At 42.2% G+C, this 24,295-nt stretch overlaps 1 protein-coding gene across 7 annotated transcripts in view; it reads left to right on the top strand.

Annotated features, from left to right (window-relative positions):
* Positions 1 to 24,295, top strand: part of FAT3 (FAT atypical cadherin 3) — a 425,303-nt gene that overhangs the window by 360,116 nt on the left and 40,892 nt on the right. For all 7 annotated transcript variants that reach the window (XR_005102452.1, XM_037376330.1, XM_037376323.1 and 4 more), the window contains 6 exons: positions 10,685 to 11,074; positions 13,633 to 13,847; positions 14,503 to 14,640; positions 17,303 to 17,446; positions 17,999 to 18,196; positions 20,656 to 21,454. Coding sequence is in view for 6 of the 7 variants with exons in the window: in XM_037376330.1 (XP_037232227.1) it covers positions 10,685 to 11,074; positions 13,633 to 13,847; positions 14,503 to 14,640; positions 17,303 to 17,446; positions 17,999 to 18,196; positions 20,656 to 21,454 (1,884 nt within the window). In the remaining variant the exon portion in view is untranslated. The remainder of the gene's footprint in view (positions 1 to 10,684; positions 11,075 to 13,632; positions 13,848 to 14,502; positions 14,641 to 17,302; positions 17,447 to 17,998; positions 18,197 to 20,655; positions 21,455 to 24,295) is intronic.

Raw genomic sequence — 24,295 nt, forward strand, 5'->3', positions numbered from 1 at the left:
TGTGATGAATATGGTGTTCTAATTTTGCTCGAAATGGGAACAACCTTGGCAGCCAGCATGCCACTGCTGCAGTCCAGCTTTTGCATTACCCAATGATTGGTACCCACTAGTGCAGCTCCTCCCCTATTCCCTGTGCAACCAACTAGTATAGATGAGCTAGGTTGTCTTGGAGCCAGTGCTTTGTATTGCATGCAGCTGATGCGCAGAACAATGCAGGCACGTAGACAAATAAATCAATAAATAAATGGCAGGAGTGGCCTTTATTTGGTTGCAAATAGCTCCCTGCTCTGTCCTCAGCTGTCCCTCACCCCCACATCCCTGCTCCAGCCCAGGGCCCTTACAAGTACGTTGCGCAGGAGGTGTGGTGATGTGCAGCCTGCACGGAGCCAGCTGGTGCCCAGTTTACAGTCTGGTTAGCCAAATCTAGGACAATCTCAGAGACACAATTCAAACTGATCTAATTCTTCCTTGAAAATAGCAGTCACACCTCAAACGGCAATGGCCTGCACCCACTCGCTTGCCCAGCTAGGCAGTCCTCCTTTGCCAGCTGCCCTATTCTTTGATGTAGTTATGTCCAGGCCTTGTGTTTGTCACAGTTCACAGTCCACTTCCCAGCAGGAATGACTCTGTGTTCCCCTGCCCCATTTTGCAGCATGTACAAATAGCAAATGCGGCTGGAAGGGCCCTCACTGTGGGCTGAAGGTGAGGACCACAAGGGCTGTTTGTGGTGACAAGTCAAAGGTGAAGCAGTTTGGACAGCCTTGCTAGAAACGTGTCTCCTGGCCATGGGGATACAGAGGTGTCATGCTGCAGGGTTCACACAGTCCAGTCACAGAATGGTTGAGGTTGGATGGGACCTCTGGAAGGTCAACTTGTCCAACCACTCTGCTCAAGCAGGGCTGCCTACAGCAGGTTGTCTAGGACTGTGTCCAGATGGCTTTTGGATATCTGCAAGCATGGAGTGCTATACAGCATGTGCACCCCAGGGGACCTCTAGGAATAACCAGAGACCCACACTGTGGATACAGACAAAAGCGTAATATCCTCATGGTGACCTAGCAGAGCAGTGCAGACGGGCAGCAAACCCACACTGATGCCCTCTCTGGCTGCCAGTTCTTCTCAAGATGGACATAATTCAAAGAATAATTAATGCCAGAAGAGATTTTGCTGAAAGTGTAGTTTGGGAAAACACTCTCCCATGTCTAGTAGCAGATTTAATAGCATTGAGTAATGCAACCTAGAAAAATAACAAGCAGTGTGGTACTTTTTTTCCAAAGCACTTTCCCACTTCTGTGCATAGGATGCCCAGAGTTACAGATGCCTCCCAGCTTTTGCAGGGCTTGTAGCCTCACAGCAGAACACAGAACAATCTGAGATTTATTCATCAGTTCAGAAAAACACCCATACAGCTAGTTTGAGAGTGGAGAGATTTGAATGATGATCCTGGTTTTCTGTTCTTTGCTCTCGGTATTTGAAGCTTTGATACTCAGGTGGGTGTGAGGGGAAAAATGGGTGTTGAAAGCCTAATTCAGGGAGCCAGAATGAAACTTGAGGCTTTCCCATAAATAAGTTAAAGCACCATGTTATACAGGTCAATTATGGCTGAATTTGGTTATGTTTTTTAGAGTTGTATAGAATTCAGTACTTTTTGGACCAAGATTTATGAGAAAGATTCTGTAATCATCTGATTAGTGCATTTGTGTTTAATGCGGAGAGTTTAAATTAATCAAGTCTAATCAGACTGGTTCTTGGTATGGGGCACGGATTGTTCATGTCCCTGAACAAAGTGGAAGAGCTGCCGCAGAAGGGACACAGCCCTTTTGGAGAAGCCATTTGACCTTCTCGCTGGGAGACGTTGGCTCCCCAACCCTGACCTTCACCAAGAAGTACAGGGGAGAAAACTGTGGCCTTTCATCTGCCTGGTGTGCAGCTGGGGAACCTGGCGAACTGCAGGAAGGAGTGCCATTTTCTTTCAGCTTCTGATAGAAAGTTTTATCTTGGATTTTGAAGAAATCTGTCACAAACCTGATATTTTCTGTGCAAGGTTTGACCCCAGTGATTTCAGTGTTTCAGTGAAGACTTGGTTTGTCAAAAACCCACCCAAAAAAAACACCTTAGCACATGCACTCGTGAGGTACACGGAAAGTAAGAAATGTCTTTTCAAGGAAAGAATGGTAATAGAGCTTCTCCTTTAGGATTCAGTTAGTCCAGTCTGGAGTGTACCTGCCTCCAGGAGGGTGGTGAAGCAAGTGTATTATATCTTCTTTTTCTTCTTGTCCTCTCCTTGTGTCAAGGAGGAAAATGAAGAAACCATTAAAACAATAAAAATGAACTATCTATGAAAAACAATAACTGAAGAATATAGACAGTTCTCCAGGGTTTATCACTTGTTTGTAGAAAGTGGCATTGAAGTGCTGTGAGCACAGCATAGAAAAAAATCACTCCATTAGGTTGTCCAATGGGTCCACTGCTTTCAAGAACATGTACATGGAAGTAACGAGTACAGACTTCAACCTTATCAACGATGGGCTTTGCTCATGAAGGAATTACTGCAACTGAGCCTGTTGCACACACAGCTGAGCTTGGGGAAGGGTAAAGTGCTGCCAGGTGAGATTGCAGAAGTGTCAGAGAGAAGTGCATTACAGTCACAACTTGATTGAAGAGCAGTTTTCTGAATTATATATAATGGCAGGTAACAAAATAGTAGAAATGCTGCAGTAGGTATTTATGTTGGCATTTGCTGGCGAAGTCAGTATACAGCAAACCTCTAATTTGCGTGTTTGTTTATGTTGAACAGGTCCCTTAAAATGGGTCTAGAAACTTTTGAGGTGTTCAGGGTCTCAAAAGGAAGAAAACAGGGATTAAAACACGAATAACAAGAAGAAGAGAGTTGATGGAAGTTTTACTAAAATCCAACAGCTGACAGGTAGATAACCAGGTAGATAACTTGGACAATGATGCCAGCACTAGCTAGACTATTTCTGGATATTTTCTGAGAGTTTTTGTAAAATAAATATTACAAGATACTTCCCAGAGGATGGTACATTGTCTTTAAATCATACATGGAACTTCCTATATCTTTACCTATGTCTTTGCCTCACTGACTTGTAAAATAGTCCAGGGGTTAGTGCACTAATCCAGGATACGGAAGACCCAAAATTATTAATTCCTTTTTCTGCAGCTATTCAAAGCAACATTGCACAAGTAGGCAGTTATAGCTGAAGCAGGGGGTCCTTTCCTCCATCACTGAAGTTGTTTTGAAAAAGGATTCAGGAATCAGCCAGAGGAAAAGAAGACGACATGAGTAAGAATTGCTTTGTAGCCTGGCTGGTGTTCTGGGCTCTGTTCCCCAGGGTTTATTAAGCGAAAAATCATAGTCTATGGCAATGTACCTTTTGTTACTTTTTCCTGGAAAGGTCCTTACCTTTAGACTTCTGTTCCATAAGGAGAGTGGGAGGGCAGTGCCCCACATGCCCCGGTGGGCTGGCCAGTCCTGAGGACATCTACAGGTCCAAGTTCACCCAGTGAGTTGTTCAGGAGAAAACCTATATTTTGCCTTCCTAATAAAAGCAGAAGCACTTCTAGGAATGCGGAGATACAGCACATTGGGCCCCTGAAAAATTGCCAAATAAAAAATAATAGTCAGGCTCTGTAGAGTTTAGAGTTACCTAGTGTTAGGAGGTAAGCAAACAAGGTGTTTGGGGATTATGATAGAAAGTTTGGGTTTCTGCCTAAACAAGCCCTACTTCATACTGCTTATTTTGCTTCCCATGCCTAGGCACTCGGGAGACCTAATACTTCCAGTCTTCAGTCTCTGTGACCTTGTTGAATCTTTCAAAGGGACGGATTTTTAAAGCTGCAGATCGGTAGTCAGGGGAACTTAGTCATCCAACTTGCATTACAATAAGGAGTATATATATATATATCTCAAGGTGACTAAGAGCTAGTCTGTGTTCAGCAACCAGAAGTCATCAAACCAATCTCATTTCTTTCTGCAACATGCAAAGAGGCCATTTAGAAAGAAATATTATGGGTAGTATGGCTTAGGTTTAGTGAGGTTTTTGACATTGTGCCGCATGGTATTTTTATAAGCAAGCTAGGGAAACATGATCTACCTGAAACTGTTATCAGGTGAGTTTGTAATGGCTATTACACTGGAAGGATAAGTTAAGAAAGATACTGGGTGCAGCATTGCTCTTGCTTTCACTCCTGGATGGATAAGTGGGTATACGGTCTGTTTTGCTAGATGTCAGAAAGCAGAATGGAGCTGCAAGTACCCTGGGTAGTGTCAAAGTCATAGTTGTGGGACTGAACAGTTGGAAAAGTGGTGTGGAAAAATACAATGCAAGTCATCAAGATAAATGTGAAGTCCTGTGTTTAAGTAAGAATAACTAAGCGCGGCAGTATTGTCTGGGTAATGACTGTCTGGGCAGCAGAAGGGCAGAGGAGCAGCTGTGTTATGGTGAATCGCAAGCTGAATGTGTGTTTGCACTTTCATACCGGTGTGAAAAGGCAAATACTTTAATGAGATGAGTAAACAAGAGTAATGCTGAAAAACAGAAGTAGTTCTTTCTGTTTGCTTGGTGTTGGCAAATCCTGACCTGAAAGGCTGTGTCAGGTTTTGGGTACAGCACTCCCAGGGAGATGTGGGCTACCTGCAGATTTCCAAGAAAGATCATAGGTCTGGAAAATGTGTGCTACCAGGAAATATTAAAACAGTTGAGAGGGGGTGCCAGGGGTAAAAAAATTGAAATGATGAAGTGTAACAGTCTTCAGATATCAGACAAGTAGCTCTGAGGAAGGAAGTAGACCTTTGTTCTTTCTCTGCCCTCATCTTTTATTATTTTGATTCGATCTCAGCAAAAAGCCAGAACAAGATTTTTAGTTGTAAGAAAAGTGAGGCACTAAGGTGTGTTACCCAAGGAGGTTATGCAAGTTCATGATCAAAAGGTAGGCCTGCGTTTGGGGATCCTTTTTTTGTGCAGGGATAAATTAGATTACCTGATAAGATTCCTGCTATTTTTATACTCTGTCACTTCTATTGATTTCTTTAATTTTTGAGAATTCCAAGACATTGTTAGCAACATGGAGGCAAAGAACTAGGCAAGGAGAATTGTACCTCTTGGATTATGTTGGCTGAATAAGCCCTGTATTTAAACCAGATCACTGAAACGTGTATGTATGTTTGTGTCTGTATATACAGACATACATACATGCATATGTTTTTATATATGTATTTCTCTACATGAGCATTCCATTGCTTCTGGCTATGTTGCCCAATGTTGTCAGCTGCAATGTGTAACCCTAAGTCAGGTGTATCCAAAATGGACTCTCCCACTTCAGAAAAATAATCAAGCTTATGTCTGATAAGCATGAGGAAGTGAATCACTCAGGAGCACTGGTGGAAATAAGTATTCGTGTCGTCACGTCAGCCAGTACCCTGGGCTATGTACATCTCTGCTAGAAGAGAGAGGGCTGGTGAGCCAACCAGCCAGATCTCATCTTCCCACCAAAAAGGACAACCACAACACAGCTGAAATGGAAAGCAGGGTTTTAGACACCCATGGAAGGTACCATGCAACTAAAAGCTTATGCCTGCCATTTCTGTCCGGTACTTCCCTTCAGTAAGGGGTTGGTGATCTTCATCGCTGTCCTCTGTGGCCCGGCTTTCAACCACTGGAGTACTGGTGTGAGTAAACGCCTTTGGGGTTAAGGCTGTCATTTCCCCACAGAAAAGGGACAAAGCAGTGAAAGCCTTGTCTCAGTAGTGGTGTTATAAACTTGGCTAGCTTTTCGGCTTAAGTTGTAAAAAACACTTGAACTATCTTTCCCTATGGGGCCATATATTCTTCTACAGTTCAGCAAGGTACTTCTGGCAAGATTTTTCTCTTTCATCTCAAAGTGATGGAGTAGAGCATTACAAAATCTGGTTTAGTATTCATCTTCTGTCCTGTTTGCTGTTCATGAAGTTGTAGACTTTTAAGTTCCGGTAATTGATGGTGTAGTTAATGCTGGGGAAATCAGGAAAAGCCATAGTTACACGCCGATGTTAATAGTCACACCATGAAAGACAGAGGCAAGAGGAAGCACAATAATCAGATACCATGCTTCCAAATCAATGCTAAATTGATAAATAACTTACTTTACAGCTCTCTTTCTGGGCAGCTTTCTATTTTACTTCTTGTTTGTTTATTTTTAATGCTTGCCATTATTTTTCTTTCCATAGGTTTCAAAATGAAAATGATCAGATGACAAAGTTAAGCATCATTTTCCAGAGAAAAACAAGAACAAGTGGGCTAGCTGTACTTGGGGAAACATATTAAATAATGAGTTCATGGTGACAGATGAAAAAAGAAAGGAGACACACACTATGTATGGTCTTTAATACATGTAAATCTTAGTTTGTGTGTGATGCACTTGGCAGGCAGTGCCCACTGCAGAAACTCATTGTCGTATGAGAATTGTGCCTGTTGTGTTATTGCCTTTTAATTTGTGTCGGTCTGGACCAAACTGTAACTCCACCATTTTCAGCTGAGCTGCACCTCGAATGCTGGGTTCAGTTCTGGGACCCTCACTGCAAGAGGGACACTGAGGTGCTGGAGCGTGTCCAGGGAAGGGCAACGGGGCTGGGGAAGGGGCTGGAGCACAAGTCTGATGGGGAGCGGCTGCGGGAACTGGGGGTGCTCAGCCTGGAGAGGAGGAGGCTGAGGGGGGACCTTATCGCTCTCTACAGCTGCCTGACAGGAGGCTGTAGGCAGGTGGGGGTCGGTCTCTTCGCCCAGGTAACAAGGGATAGGGGAAGAGGAAATGGCCTCAAGTTCAGGGGAGGTTTAGACTGGATATTAGGAAAAATTTCTTTACCGAAAAGGTTATCAAGCATTGGAAGAGGCTGCCCAGGGAAGTGTTTGAGTTACCATTCCTGGAGATATTTAAAAGATATGTAGATGTGGCACTTAGGGACATGGTTTAGTGGTGGACTTGGCAGTCCTGGGTTAATGGTTGGACCTGACGATCTAAAAGATCTATTCCAACCTAAATGATTCTGTGATTCTGTGAATCAGACAAGGAGGAACTTGATACTCCTGAATTATAAAGAGAAGTTATTTCTCTGGTGCTATTTAAAACATAGAAGATGTCATTATGTGACATTCAGTGCATGACCCTTTGTTTTAGTACAGAAGAAAACAAGAAAAGAAACTGTTTGAAGGATGGCGTTTGAGGTACTAGACAGCTGTATGCTGTACAAGCTCTTCACACCGGAGATTTGGCAAAGGGCAATATTCTATCATATGCTAATACAAGTCTAGATAGAAAATGTGCTTGCTTATTCCTTTATTTTCAAAATGTACTGCAATCCTCTTACAGGAATAGTAATTTCTGCAAAGCTTTCCATGTTCAAATAGCTTATGTTTGTAACTGGCACCTTAGAAATCTGAGAAGTTTAAGTGAGTAAGCGCATAGACACAACACAGTTTGCAAACATTACTCCCCCAACAGCTGTGGGCCAGCAGTGCAGGAGGATTGCTCACTTTACCAGTGCAGGAACCATGGTGCTGGAGCAGTCGTTTCCTTTCCAGAGAAGGCATCTCCTTTATAGTCACAGCAGAATCTACCATCACCTTCATGGCAGGGATGCCACTGACACACACCGGTGGACACTTCTCTCTCCGCAGATGGTAGTTCCTGGATAAAGCATTTTGGATTTCAGTGGAAATAACTTCCTGCTTCACTTTTGCTCGTGCCCATTTTGTTTCCAGCCTTGGGTTGGGAATCTAAGTGGAAACAACTTTCTTTAAAGTGCTGTTTCTGCCACAGCTTTTCATTGAATTAATTTTCCTCCCAAGACTCCAGCCCCACAAAGCACTGTGGGGAAGGTCAGCAGGCAGCTGAGATCTGTCTCTGTGTTTCTCCTTGTATTCTGCCTCTGCATTCAGCCTGAAAGCCACCAATGGTTGGTATCCGTGAGCTTCCCAGCTCAGGTCTTCTGCCCTGATCTTCTGTCTTTACTTGCATAAAATGGCATTTTCCCCCGTAAGAGCTTTTCCTCTAGGTCCCATGGGAAAAATAAGACTGGTTTTGTCATCAGACCAGACTGGTACCAGATAACCCACATCCCTGGAACTTCTGTATTCCTCTCTTGTTTTCAAGGAAAGAAAAATAGAAGCATTTGCCTTCTCTCTCCATTTCTGCCTAAAAATCCCTTGTATTAGAGTTGGCAACCAGAACACCGTAATCTCTGGCTGAACTGTCTCCATTGATGGATGACTAGCAATCACTTACCAAAAAACATTGTTCATATTTTGTGCGTTAATGGACCTTTAGGAAGCAGAAGACAAGGAAAGCAGTCAGATTATATATCAATCAGATTGCAGTAACCAGAGTTAATCACTTTCTGTATGTACACTCACCCTACACGGTGTCAGATGCACCAAATTCTGTCTCTTCCTACTCCCCCGGCAAGATGCTCTCGCTGAAGTTTTGGGTGTTTCAAGACACAAGTAGGCCATCTCCTTTCTAGCTATTTGTGCCTTTAAAGACCATCGTATCTGAATCTTCTGTCTTGTGCCCAGGTATGGTGCAGTGAGTATCAAATAGGGAGTTTGTGTCAGAGCAACACCCAAACCAGACCAAGGCTCTCCTTCAGGCACAGACACAAATGCATAGAAGGTGTGTGTTAAGGTCCCTGCTTCAGAGAAGTATTTAATCCTATGTGTAAACTGGCAGACATCAAGAGAGCCCAGTAAAGAGTACTAAATACCTTTACAGTTAAAACTCATGTAGGTTGGGTGTTCAACTGCGTGCTCTGAATCAGGCAAAATCCCCTGTTCTAGCATCCCCAGGGATCAGCTCTAATTACTAGCTCATTAATTGTTCTGGTTTGGTCTGTCCCTTTTTGTAAGTGGAAGTTTGGGAAGAATTTCTAGCAGAAGGAGATCCTCCCCTGTTAGAAATATAGGCACACCTCCCGCCAGTCAGACCACCAAAACCTTCCACTTTCCAGAAGGTTTTACTCCTTTTTCACTTTGGTATGTGTAGTTGATTGTCAGCTGGCAGAGCATGGGGATGCTTGTATAAAAAGACTGAGTGAAGAGGCGAGTGTGGTCTCCAGCAGGCTGTAGGGTATTCACACTTGGGCTGTTTCAGCACATGAAAAGAGTGTCTGAGTAGGCTGACTTTGGTTCCTCGTCTGTAGGACAGGAGTCACCTCCTTGGTTGCTTTGCCTGTTCCACTGAAGGGAGGCCTTAGTATTTTTCACACTGGAGACACCATGATGAATAGAGAGGTTCAGCTGTGATTAAAAAAAAAAAAAAAAAAAGTTTCATTGCAATATTGCCATTTAAAAATTTCCTTATTTTAAAGACATTTGAACTTTTGAAATAGACTGTGGTGTCTCAAGCACTGCATAAAAACTTTATTCCCTGAAGAGGCCAAACAGTAATTCCAAATGCTCCCCAAGTAAGGTCTGGGACTTTGTAGTTGCTCTAGCTTTTATGTGCCTGTGATTGAAGAGAGAGTCTCCCGGCTCCCCCTTGTGTGGATGTTCTACTCCTGCTACGTCAAGCAGAAAACAACTGATTTGTGCTGCTTTTGATCAGACATTCTACAGTGCTTTGCTGCTGGAAAGCAGAATAATACTGTCACAAAATTTAAATTAACAAAATATGCCTAGAAGGGATTGGTAGCTCTTGTTCATCTGATTAATGTCAGGCTTGTAAAGTCTGTTCTCCAACAAAAAGGGCAGCAAATGCTCAAGTGAGAGATGTTAAAACAGAGACTCTCCATTTTAGTGGATCTTTGTGGTTTAGTTACAATCTCTTAGTGAAGCACCCAGGACCAAATCACGAAATCAGCCAGCATCAAGGGAGTTGAATTGGGTTGCATCTGTGTTCAGTTTTAATTGGATTTGACATGGCTATCCCACTGTAGTGCAGCAAGCAGCCAAGTTAATGCCTTCCCCTCAGGCCTTATTACTGACAACAACCTTCGCATAGAGCTGCATGTTCAGCAGCTGGGTGGATAGGTGTTCTGTGTTGGGAAATACAGGCAGGATTTGAAAAACGCGGGATATCTATCATGCGATTCAAGTTCTGCTCTCAAATTGGGGGAGTGGGGGACACTTTCTGAAACGTCCATCTTCTGTCAGGAGTTCTTTGATGCAGCTTTTCTCTAACAGGTATCATCTTCTGATAATATTTTGCTGCTCAACAGTAGAATCAAGGCAGCACTGGTAGCAAGTACATTCTGTGCCACCTGATGTATTTTTATGGGTTTATTTTCCCCTTACGTACATTTCTGTTCCTTCAAGATGTGCTCTGAGACATTTCCAATTTCAGCATTCTGCCTGTCTCATCTAATTCAATTGTAAGCTTTTCTGAGCAAGGACCATATCTGGATTCTGCTTTCAAGTTTCATTACACAGCACTTCTGCAAACTGATCCTTTAAAAAAGTATCACGATGAGGGAAGGAACTTAACTTATCCATGGGGATCTGACATATGAAAAAAGCATATCTTGATCTCCCAAACTTTCAGCAATACTGTACCCACTCCTGCCTCCATGTGCTCCAGCCTCATTGGAAATGATCAGTGCAATAGCAGCTTTTGCCTAGGGTTTGCATTAGAGGGGAAGAGGTTATTGATATTTTTTTTCACTTTATCATTTTCACATTTGCTTCTCTTTCAGGTGTGAACAGAAAAGTTACCTATTCCCTGGCAGACTCTGCAGATGGTTACTTCTCAGTTGACCGGTCATCAGGAATCATTATTTTGGAGCACCCACTTGACAGAGAGCTTCAGTCTTCCTATAACATCAGTGTAAAAGCATCAGATCAGAGCATTGTGCTGACCTTGTCCTCGTTTGCCACTGTTACCATTACAGTGCTAGACATTAATGACAACCCCCCTGTGTTTGAAAGAAGAGATTATCTTGTTACAGTACCTGAAGACACCTCACCTGGCACTGAGGTCCTTTCTGTTTTTGCTACAAGCCAAGACATTGGTACAAATGCTGAGATTGCCTATCTCATCAGATCAGGCAATGAGAAAGGGAAGTTCAGGATTAACTCCAAAACAGGTTTGTAAAGTGGATTTTACTTCTAATGCAAAATGAAAGCACCAGAAAAATGTGAATGCTTTAGGGAAGGCTCTTGGACCAAATAATTTCCAAGAGCAGAGACTCAGAGCTTGTCAATGTGGAATTAGCGGCACAGTTAAAAAACAATTTTATGTTGGAGAGTGATGTAAATTACAGTCACACTCAGCTGCCCCAAGTCGAGTAGAGAATACTTTTCTCCATTATTATGTCTGTTGAAGTCAATGTGGATGTGACAACCCATTAGCCCCGCTGTGCAACCCTTACAGTTATGAACACTTGCAATGTTTATCTGCTTACCAACTGAGTACGGCTTCAACTGTCTGGATCTTAGTAAGCATCAGGCAGTGCTATCAGGACCAAATACCTGGCAATCCTAACATATAATTGCTGTTTATACAACTGTATGAAACTTCACTGACTTAGGTTGCTCCTGATTTGTGTCTGACAGTTGACTTCAGCGATGGTTTGGGTTTTGTTTTTCTTTTTTTGGTTATACATCACAAATTTTAAAAACATACTTCTGCTTCTCTTTAAGTAATACTAAGAAAGCTACCTTATTTTTTATGCAAATGGCTCATTTTCTTTGAATTTCTTAAGTGGGATATATTCCTTTTCCTTACTGAGGTTTCAATCCATCAACAGTAAGCTGTGATTCTTCTGTGCTTCTGTAGTGGATCCTCTTATTCTCATAACATTTAGGGTGACCCCTACAAACCTGCCACCAGAGCCTCAGAGCAAAACAATCTTGATTTTGAGAGCTGAAGGTAACACTTGTTCGAGTGCAGCTGTAGTAACCAGTAACCTGGAAAGTCTCAAAATGATGCATTGTGTCATTTATGTTACTGTGTGCAAAAATCTCTCTCCACTCTGTGGAGGCCACTGCCTTACATGTAAGGGACTTGACATAATTGTGTGTTGTCTGTTATCTTCGTAACGTTGATTAGTGTTAACGAAATTTAAACATAAATACGCCTAGACAGCGATACTTAACTTCACATTTGACAATGAAGCCAAGGAGATAAATCAATAAAAACCCATAATGAAGCTTAATCACACAGGGAAAAAAACCCACAACTATTTATTATTCATTAATGTGTGACAGCTCCATTATTATCGGTTTAGAGGCAGGAGCTCAGTTTCCAGACAGCCGGGTGCTGATGTAGCATGCCTGATCAGGGCTTGAAAAAAGAGTGCCCTTCACACCATTTATCAGTGGGAACTCTCTGCTAGCCACTTGAAGCTTCTCTTCAGGGCTCCTGCTTCCAGCAAGTCACGCTGAAAGGTAGGATTCATTTGGAAGGAACCCAGATGAGATTAAGAAGAATGATCTGAGGTCTGTAAAATGTGGCTTACCAGGAAAGACTGAAGGAATTGAGGCTATTTAAGCTCAAAAAGAGAAGACATGCTGTTAGTATTCAACCCTGTTAAAAGTGCCTATGAAGAGGAGGGGAATAAACTGTTCTCCATGCCCACTCATGAGAAAAGAAATTGTGAATGGACTTAAATTGCATTTGGATTATTTCGGTTAAGTGAGAGGAGGAAATTTCTAACTGTAATGATTGCTAAGCACTGAAATACATTTCATAAGAAGGTTAGGAAACTGGTGTTGTTGGAGGTTTATAAGAACCTCAGAGATGAGTACATTCAGAAATTATTAGGTTCAGCTGACTTGTGTTGGGCAGCAGTTAGTCTAAATGACCTTTAAGCCCCATGCATCTCTGCTCCTGATGGGTCTGTACTGAAAAGGATTTGGCTTGCCAAGGTTAAGGATTTGTTTTTAAGTCTTTCTTGCCATGCCCGGTATTACCTCCTTCAAGGCATCCCTAGTAACCTGTGCACAACCCGCTCCCCCCTTCTTGTTAAGGTTATGGGTACACGGGAAACAAGTGTAAGGCTTACATAAAAATAATTTCTACCCTAGAGGGGGTCTGACCACACAAAGTGAGTCAAGTTACAGGAAGTCTTGGTTTTGATTGTGTGGTGAGGGAACCCCAAATTTATAAACCTACTTGAGTGGGGAAATCCCTATTTAATCATATAAATGATAGACAACTGATTTCTCAAAGGTATTCATACCCCATTCATTTGTATTTAATTCATGAGAAGTTAATTATGTGGGAGTGAATTTCTGTTGACTTGTCAGGGCTGATTTCCAGAGTCGGCATCCAGTTCTCCCACAGGCTCTGTTCCTGAGCCCAGGCAAATGGGTGGATATGGCCCCCTCTTCTCCGTCTACCATACTCGTATAATAAAAGTTACTTTCATGAGGAACCATTCATTGCTTCATGCCTTGTGAAGGTCCTTTCTGCAGGCAACCCAAGTGCAATTGGCATCATTCTTTAATCAAACGACAGCAGTAGAAACCTGACCAAATATTTTTATTGGATTGGGTTATATGTTACAGTTAGAACAGCATATTTTGTGTGTGTGCCATACTGATAAATAGCATGCTGTACTGTTTACTGCAGTCAAATCCCTTAGTCTGTGGCATTTTTTATTTTTCACTGGCTGCTGACATTCCCTCCCTTGCTTCAAAGGAGTGATTTCCATTTTTGAAGCTTTGGATTATGAATCGTGTAAGGATTTCTACTTAGTAGTGGAAGCAAAAGATGGAGGTACTCCAGCCCTGAGCGCCGTTACAACTGTGAACGTGAATGTGACAGATGTTAATGACAACGCGCCGAAATTCAGCCAGGTGGTCTACAGTGCAGTCATCAGCGAGGATGCCGCTGTCGGTGATTCGGTGATAATGGTGAGTGAGGCCGTGGGCAGCGCGTAGGCAGGACAAAGCCCTCTGCCACATGACCTTTAGTAAAATACGGCTGCACTGGTTAATAATGATAACTACTGCATCTTGAATCAACCGAACTGTTCTCTCATCAATACTCTGCATCTGCTACTACTTTCCAGGCTTCTGCCAGTTTCCCCCCAAAAGAAAGTAGCAGGAGTGTACCGCCTGTTTGTTTTTAACTCCAATATGCTGTCAAAGAACAATGACATGTTTAAGGCATTGCATTTCATGAATCAGCTAGAAAAAAGTGGCGTTTATTAGACAGGCAGAATTCAACTTTTCAGTGAAATACATAGTATTGGTGTAGTCTGGCACACAGTGTGCCATACTCAGACATCACAATAATTTCATCTTGGAACTTGGGGATCCAGAAAGTAAGTGTTATATGGAATATAAAGATTAAATATTGTGTATGTTTTAAGGCTAGACTTTTAAAAACATCCAAGGGGAGCCTCCTATCAAAAACTGATTGGCTTGATGCTGTAGAGGTGTGCAGTTCAGAGGTAACTGGTCTGATGCAATACGAAGTCTTACTTTTTGGGGTGTTGAGCAATTAATGTATCATACAGATGGCTTAATATTTGTTTTGCTTATTTTCACTCTTCTCTCAAAAAAGTTGATAGCAGAAGATCTGGACAGTCCTTCCAATGGCCAGATTCATTTTTCCATAGTGAATGGGGATCGAGACAATGAATTTTCAGTTGATCCTGTTTTGGGACTCGTGAAGGTTAAAAAGAAATTGGATAGAGAAAGGGTAAGAGACACGTGGGACTTCTTAACTTACAATGACTTACAGATGTGTATTGATCTCAACCATGCTGCTACCTTATTTTGAAGAAGCTTTTTTTTATAGTCTGCAGTGATCAGCCTAAGATGCTCCGATAGGTCTTTCTAAGACTGTTCCACTTCTTCCCACCTCCACACTATCCCCGATCCTATCCACAACCCAACTACTCATCTAGTATCCCCATCCTGCACCAACACAGCATCTGGGGCCAGACGGGGGAAGAAAGCAACCCTGGATTTCTCCTGTGGTGCCACCAGCAGCTGTTGCTGTGTTAATGAGCTGGCTCCTCTCCCTGCGTGTGCAAGCACACACGTGCAGCGGTGTGTGCAGAGGAGTGATTACAACATGCTCCAGATTGTGGCACCAAGCACTGAGCTGAGACCTCAGCCATTAATTAGCACGCTGCAAAACATGTCACTGGGGAGGTGATGTTATGAAGTGGCCAGGCTGTACCAAAAGTGAAAGAGTGCTTCATTACGCAGATTCTGCTGCTTTGTTTGCTCACTAGATTACTCACTCAGGGTGATTTATCACCATTTTGTCATAGCTAGCAATTAGCAGCTTTTGGAAAGAAACAAATACAGTTGCCTGTGCTGCTAGCAGGGCAGGAGAGTGCTACACAGCTTCCATGCCTCCTGCCTCCCAGCAATACATCCGTGAAACTGGGGAAGCTGATTGCTATCCTCGGAATATGGGCTCAGCTAGAAAAGCGCTTTACTGGAAGCAGGGCTACTGCTTAAAACTCTGCAAATATCCTTTCTGTATTATCACAAAGGCAGGATTAAATTGCCAGTGTTTGGTGGCCGAATGACTTTACCGCAGACCGAGGACAGGGAAGTAACAATGGCTGTGCATATTACAAATTTGCTGTAATATATTTCTCTTAAATGGCACAGGCTTTACTTCTTAATATGATTTTCCTTAGCTTCTGAAGTGCACTCATGTACAACTGCATTCAGACACATAGATTTGCCCTCACCAGCGTGTGTGTGTGTGTTCAATACCAGCTCTGTTAAAGATCTGCATTTTCCAAAGCTTCCCTTGGTTAAAATAAGCTGTGATACTGTGTTTTTCTTTGCTTCCTTGGCACATTTCCTTGACACAGGTGTTTCTGACCCCTTCAGGGAAAATGATACACGATGCCCCATCTGCTGTAGATCCCCAAAGGCAGTGCTGACTCCCATGTTTCAGGGGTTTAAGGAAACTCATTTCTAGACCTGTAATCACGTAGAAACCATGACTTTTGCCATGTACTTTTTGGGGATACATTGAAATGAAAGAAAACACACAAAATTTGGGAAAGATCCCACAAAACAGTCAGTCTTGTCTTTAGCTAGCAGTAGAAATTGCAGCTTGAAAGGGGGTTAAAATGAAATATTAATTCTCTATCTCAGTATCTTGATTTCCATAGTTTAGGATTCTTCCTCCCTTCTATGTCACTATGCCCTCACCAAATATCAGTCTTTCTTCTCCTTACAACCCTCCAAAAAAACAGTTTCCTTTTTCTTTAGGTCGGTCCTACATCCCAGATGAGCCTCCCTGTTTCATACACATAGCCTATACAATAGGAGGGACCTCCTACCCAAATGGCTTTTATTTTCCAAATGCCTTTGGATTTCCCCCCACCCTGAAAAAGCCTCTTTAACATTATGCTGTTCCCACCTACAGGGAGGCACTTTTCCCCTTCCCAGCCCTGCACTGAGAGGCTGGAGCAGGGTGTTTTACCTGGCGCATGTTTTGCCCTTTGCTCACCCCCTGCCCCCCCAGAAGGATTCACAGGCAGACGTGTCAGCAGCATTCCCTGCAGAGCGCGGGGGGGATGTACAGTAAAAAGCAGTTGTAAGACCTAAGGAGGCTGACATAAGGATGCAGTTCATAAAATCAAACTGTCATCCATAAGCTATGCATAGACAGAGCTTTTGCAAATTGTCACATACACTTACACCTCATGCGTGAGCACATACGTGCTGAGAGGGCCCATGGGTGATGCACTGAACTGCCCACTCTGTGCTGAGTAGTTTGTGTCTGTTGCAAACAAGCTGGCTGAAGAAACCCTTATCTCCTACTGAATGGTGGTTAATATCCTGTTGCTACAGAGACCGTTGTCCCTAGTAGTCCCACATATTTTCCAGTGTGCTCAAGCCAATTGCCGGTAAACTTTTTCTTCGTTCTCCATCACCATGTTAGAAACACTGTGTGTCAAACTGAGGTTGGCTTTAATAAGCAATTTATATAACATCCTGGAAACCAACCGTAAGATAAATAGAATCAGGTTTCCCAGCTGACACCTAGGAGAGATGAAAATGTTGGCTACAGAGCTACAGTAGTAATGTCTGAGTCTGGATATTATCCATCATTTATTTTTTGTCTGCCCCTTTGTTTCAGGAGTGCGTCATCTGATACTGTTATTTTAATACAGTGAAGTTGTTATGTTTATTGATAGCCTTATAAAACAGAAGTTGGGACACAGAGTGGCAATAAACAGGATAATGTTATCCTAAGGGCAGGGAAGGTAATGAGGCCAAACAGCTTTCCTTAGAATATGGTAGGTGGTGTACTGGATGTAAAGAACATGAATTAAAATTTAGGACTGCTTTCACGATGATTTAATGTTTTCACCTTTTTGCAGATATCTGGTTATTCATTAGTTATCCAGGCAAGAGACAGCGGCACCCCTCCTTTGTCTTCAACTGTGACGGTCAATGTGGACATTTCTGATGTGAACGATAATAGCCCTGTATTTACTCCATCGAACTATACAGCTGTAATTCAAGTAAGTTTATCCTGCACATCAAAAACTTGCCTGACTTTTAAAATACAAGAGCATTTGGTTTCAGTTAAGTAGCTTTTGAGGATTTATCGGCAAAAGATGTATCAAGTGATCTTATTTAAAGGAAAGTATAAACACGCCTTTCTTAAGTCTTTGGTAAGTTTCTGTTTGCTGAGGCTCCTTAACCTCAGCATCTGTCACACATTTTACCATTCATCCCTGTTGTGCCAGGTACTCTGGCCTCAAAAACACTGAGCCGGGATCAGTTTGCACTTCTTTACACCTTGCTCAGCGTGCAAGTCTTAATGGTTAGTCAGTCCTGATCAGACACAGTATCAGGCAGAGCTCATCAGTCCCTGGAGATGTGGTGGGTACCTCCATCTCTGTTTAATAGTCCATGGGCCGTAATCAATGTCAAATAAACGCTGCTTGTGAAGTGCTATCTTGGGCAAAGAGCATTCAGCTGAATATTCTTGATAGCAAAACATGGTATTTTATGATTGTTCTATGTATAATTTTAATCCTTTTCTTTATACACTGTGTATATGTGTAAAGGAAAATAAACCAGTGGGCACAAGCATTTTGCAGCTGGTAGTGACAGACAAAGACTCTTTTCACAATGGCCCCCCTTTTACCTTCACCATCCTCACTGGCAATGAAGAGGAAGAGTTTACGCTGGATCCTCATGGTGTCTTGAGATCTGCAGTCATCTTCAAGCACATGGTCGCAACCGAATATGTGCTCTGCGTGCAGGTACGGCTTGGTTTTTGCATCCACACAGAAACAAAAACCCTCATAGTGGTAGGTCATCTGTACGTTGCCTGTGTGGGTTGGTTTTAATTGGCCATATTCTATGAGCAAATACCATGCATTCCAGTTTAAAAATGTACAATATGTTATATTTCCTTTGATGTCCTTAAACCTAATTTCATATAAATATAAATAGGTAGACAACCACCTTTCCCATTTCCTCCACATGAAATGAATTTTCTGAGAAGTGGCCATTATGATTTAAGATTTTCATCTTTTTTTTTTTCTGTAGCTAAGCGAGGAAAATAAGCAGAAACACATTATCTACATATAAATACACCACAGAACGAGTGATGGCAGAATATTGTTCTAGGAAGGAAAATCACCTCTGCTTTTAAGTCATAAATTTAATAATAAATTTTTGGAAGCCTACCAAGAATTCACAAAATCACTTTTTCCAAGGTCAACTTAGCTTTTAAAGAATGTGAAAATAAGACATGAAATAGAAGTCCAGCTCAGACTTAGCTTTAGAGTCATTGTTGAAGAACTTTGTAACCAGGGTAATTTTGATTACAAAAACCTGTAAATCCAAAAGTAATTTGTCCACATTTCTCAGGTCTGCCAGAGCAAATGTCGTAGACTTCAGTAAACATGCAAGTCTAGGGTATGAACTACACCTCTTCATTGAAACGGGACATGATCCTATAAGCCAAGTCTGAAATGCAGGCTTCCTCCACTTACTTTGCTGGGGTTGGTTTCTCTAAATACAGCCTATCCGCTCCTTTATAAACACGTTTAATGCTGTTCATAGCACTAACATCCTGAGTTAGTTACAATTCAAAAAAATGTAAGCTCTGATGCTAACTAACACTTTAAATCAAAGTAAAGTTTTGCAAGTTTGCCATTTAATATTCCTGAAACATATTTTTTGAGCCTTGTAGGAAAGTAAAAATCCCCTCACCTTTTATTCTTATCATGCCTTCATCCCAAAATGCCCTGCTTTCAAGGCAATTTGCTAGCCAAAGTTCCAGTATAGCCAAAATTGGGCATAAGAATTAAATTTAAACAGCATTGTCTAGATATGGATCCAAGTATGTCATGTAAGTGAAATATTAGACAGACCACAATGTCTGAGATGCAGTAACATGTTCAGAAAACCATGCTGTTGGATTGTGGGGGCGTAATTCCTCCCAGTATTATCTTCTTCAGGGATTTCTGCAGTAAAAACATATTTTATAGGTTCTTGTTGTGTATAGACCGTAGAACCATTTCTTTCTGTTCATGCATGCCAGAGTGCTACTTTTTCCTTTCAACCATCAGATTCCACCTCTGTTTTACATTTATTAAAAAGTAACATTAAAATGTAAAGTGGAATGGGACGTAATGTCTGTGCATGTGTGTGTGCACATAAACATAATCTTTTTAAAATACTCCAGCCAGTCCTTTTGAATGATTTTTAGTGTCTAAGAATTACTAATCCTTTCTTAGTAATGTCTGTATTACTGTTGCCATCCTGCCCTTTTTTTTTTTTCTTCAGTTTGTAAATTTTCCTCCCCTTGTCCAAATGCAACGATCTTTGAATGTTTGTTAGATCTCTGCCCAGTGGTTGCTTAGTCTTCCGTTCTCTGGATCAAATAAACATGTGGAGCAGTATATCTTAATAGTGACTTCAATGAAACGTTTTTCTTAGTGCAGGAAAGGACACTGATTCAAGTTTGCACACCTTTCTGTCAAGATGACCCTGTTTTTTTTGTCGTACTTGCTCTTCTACTCTCTATAAAGAAGTGCAAATGATGCTATCATACGTGCTCTGGGTCATACAGTCATCTGTCCAAGTGCAGTGCTGCTCTCATATTTTATTGTTAGTATCGGCACAAGCACCCTATTTCATTTTTGGAGGGTGATAAATTTTATTTATCTCAAGCATGTTTCTCAATCGCTTCAGACAAAGTAGTACAGAGCGCTGTAAAAAAATTCTGAACTCTCACATGCACACAAACTAAGCAGGGTCTGAAACACTTTGGAGCACCCCAAGCAATGCAGAAGCTGCTGCTGGTACTTCACAGTGCTTAAGTCTCTTTTCCAGGGCAGAAGTGAGCCCAATTCCATTTGGTGCAGAATATACCACATTCAAATGGCTGCGTAGTGAAGATGACAAGTGATAGCAGTGGGATCCTGGGAACATTTTGGTTTGAGTAGTAAGACATTCTGCTGACACATTTCTCTCTGCAATCCACTTAGGTATCTGTGCTTCTCTAAAGAGTTTGTAAGTTCCACTGCTAGAAATGGCTGAGATGTTTCTTTACATATGTATTTTGCAAATGCATTTGAGAAGTTCTGTTGAGAGGTCTTCAGAACTACTGATGCTGTGAAAATATATATAGCAAGAAGTTATGGTTGTTGGCTGTGTTATATGTGTGAAATTCTTTTTTTTTTTTTTTTTTTTTTCCAAATTACATTAGGCAAAGGACTCTGGGAAGCCTCAGCAGGTTTCCCACACCTACGTTCAGGTGAGAGTTATCGAAGAGAGCATTCACAAACCAACGGCCATTCCACTGGAGATTTTCATTGTCACCATGGAAGACGATTTTCCTGGGGGAGTCATTGGGAAAATTCATGCCACAGATCAGGATGTGTATGATGTCCTCACATATACACTAAAATCAGAGCAGAAAAGCTTGTTCAAGGTCAACAGCCATGATGGGAAGATCATCGCCCTTGGAGGGCTGGATAACGGCAAGTATGTCCTGAATGTCTCTGTCAGTGATGGCCGGTTCCAGGTACCCATCGATGTTGTGGTCCACGTCGAGCAATTGCTGCAAGAGATGCTGCAGAACACAGTCACCATCCGTTTTGAGAACGTGTCCCCAGAAGACTTTGTGGGCCTTCACATGCACGGGTTCAGGCGCACCTTGCGAAACGCGGTGCTTTCCCAGAAACAAGACAGTCTGCACATCATCAGTATTCAGCCAGTGGCGGGTGGCAATCAGCTCGACATGCTGTTCGCAGTTCAGATGCACAACGGTGGTTTCTATAAGCCTGCCTATTTGATTCAGAAGCTTACCAATGCGAGGAGACACTTGGAAAATGTGATTCGTATTTCTGCTATCTTGGAGAAGAATTGCTCTGGACTGGATTGTCAAGAACAACACTGTGAGCAAAGTCTGTCTATTGATTCGCATTCCCTGATGACCTATAGCACGGCACGGATTAGTTTTGTGTGCCCCCGCTTTTACAGGAATGTGCGCTGCATGTGCAATGGTGAGTACCGCTCCCTCTTCCTCTCCCATCTTTGCGCATTATGCGATAGGATAGGTTTTATTCCTCTGATGCAGATTAGAAGGGGCATTTCAATTCAGTCCGTTAAAGCACGACTGGCTGATGTATTGTGGGAATTGATTTCTCAGGCTCAGGAAGAATTGTTCGTGTTTACTGATGTAAATGGAAGTTGATGAACTTTGGCCTTTCACGACAAAGACCGCTTTTCCTGGAGGCTCTGCAATCAGACCCATCAACCAGCTTCCAGGGGAGGGAAAGGGGTGGGAGAGGAAGGGAGAGGGAGGGCTGTGGTTTCCCAACCCAGTTGGTGCCATCACTGGAACAAACGTAGGGTATGGTCGTAGCAGAACATCCTGATCTTCAGTGATGCACCAGCAGTGTCCAAGGAAAAGGACCCCTGACCTTAGGTGCAGTGCGGGTGGAAAGGCCTTTTCCAGTCCCATTGCTGCAGAGAGGGGTGGAAACAAATGAAGTATTTTATTTACAAGCACTGTTCCTGACCTTTTATGCTACCGTAGGCGACAAGGTGAGTTTCAGGCTTCTCCACACTTCAGCAAAAATTTCTCCTGGGCATATATGACAAATAGACTTGAGAGTCAATCTTCCTTATGGTTCTGCACTTGGAGTATAAAACCTCAGGCAATTATAATAATAGTTCTGTTTCTTTTGTTTGCCAGGCTATTTGCTCCTCATTCCACTTCATTTAAGAGCAGAGAAAAAAGCTGCTGTAAGATCAATACATCTAAGCCTGCCTCACCTTAAGCACACATGCACACACCCCGAGCGGTACAAGAACTCAGCAGCTGTGTCTCTCAGTGGCCAACCTTTGTTTCTGCAGTAGTCAGCAGGACTTTGTGTCTTACCATCGATTGCAGTGGGGATGAAAATAGGCATAAATTGCATAAAACTTAACCAGAAATCATTGTCTCCTGCAGCATGTGAATAATAATGCCACAGAAGTTCAGTTCTGCAAAACTATCAGAATTCTGCGTGTGAGGTATTTTCATGTACATTCAAGAGCAGACAGTCTGGTCAATTTTTAAGTAATAGCATTGCAAATTTCAGAGAGGTGTATCCTTATAACAATAGTCATCATTTTGCTACACATGAAAGGCTCTAAAATAAAGGATTTTTGCAGGTTTAAGAGAGGCAATGCTGCAATATCTTCCAGATGAGTCCAGGAGCCAGAACAGGAGCACTGTCTGCAGAGCACTTTTATATTCTCTCAGTCATAGCTTTGTCTCATTTTCATACCAAGAAATCACAAATCCTCATCTCCATGGGGATAGCGATAGCCCTCACTGTCAGAAATTGGTTTTCTGGCAGCCAAAATTTTCAGTGTTTATAATTTCATTTCACTATCTGTTAAAGTCAATAATGATGTATTATTCCCTCCAGATACTAATACTAAGTGGATCTGCCTCATAATCCCTTAGCTTAACTCCAAAAAAAAAAAAGGACTTTGCAATGCAGTAACAATTCTGATCCAGCAGCTCCCTCTCTTTTCCTCCCTGCACAGCAAGTTTGCACTGGAAACACAAAAATTCAGCTGGGACAGCGATTTCCAAATTTTTCTGTCATGTACCAGTCAATCCTCAAAATGCATGGCAGGCTGCCGGAAAGGCAGCGTGGTTCTGCAGACCGTCTGTGGTCCCTAGCCTCTGGACCATTTATCATGGCCTTGAAGGCTGCTGGGTGGGGAGTTGCAACAGGCAGCTTGTCCAGCTGGAAAGCTGGAAGGGTTCCCACAGCTCCTGTTTGAGCCCCTACGTGCTGATTTCCCATGGGTGAGCCGCAAGACTTGGGGTGGGGTTGTGCACGTCTAGCCCATCATCCAGCCTGTAACAAAAAAAATGTCCAGAGCTGCTGGTTTCAGGGGGAAGTAAGAAGATCCATGCTTTGCCCTTCTCAACAATAGTTAATGCTTCAGCTTCTTCCACTGTTTTTAATTAAAGGAGCCACAAGAAATGCCCTGGTGTTTAGCTAGACACACAGGCACACGCTGTGTTTTATCACATAGGAGGTGCACAGACTTCTGAGGTATATTAATGAGAGAATGTATGTATAGTTTTGCTTTCATGAAGGCTAAAGGCTAGGGCCAGTAAAAGAGCTGGAAAAATGCAGCTGCTTCTTTGATCAGTAGTTCTTGTACATGCCCATAAATGCATCAAGACAGGAAAAAGCACACAAAATACTAGAATAAATTTATTTTGGCTTGTTTAACAAGACAGCATTAGAAAGATATTATCAGTATAATAAAAGTATTGTACTTCCTTTGTTACCAGGATAGTTTCATGTCCAGTAAATATTAATAGCTTGAATTATGACAAAGCTATTAAAATATCACATATGTTTCCAGAGATCTGATTCAGTTCTGACCCAGAAAGCTGGAGTTTGAACTAATTCACTCGTTCTTGAAATATGTATCATACTTGGAGTGTTTTTCCCACTGGCAGATGTCACAGATATGCACAATTTATGCATGCCAGCTGTGCATAATTTACCTAGATTACGTTTGTGAGCAAATGGAGTTATCTAACATGAAAATTCAGGGAGACTGTAAAGCAGGCAGTGGGTGAACTTCGGAGGTTCAGCAGCTCCGCTCTGGAAGGAGAAGTTCGAAAGTTCAGATGCATCAATCTAAGCCTTTAAAATCAATAAAATTGAACTAAAGAGTTTTCCAGTAACAAACGGTTTCCTTAGATTTCTGGCTCATCTGCTTGTGTTTGTGTGAATAATATTGTAACAGCCCAGGGTTTGTTTCAGCGTGGCCATAGGGGCTATGCAATTGCCAATCTCCCATCACATGGCACGAGGTATGCA

The sequence above is a fragment of the Falco rusticolus genome, chromosome 2 (assembly GCF_015220075.1).
Source record: "Falco rusticolus isolate bFalRus1 chromosome 2, bFalRus1.pri, whole genome shotgun sequence".
NCBI classification, from domain to species: Eukaryota; Metazoa; Chordata; class Aves; order Falconiformes; family Falconidae; genus Falco; species Falco rusticolus.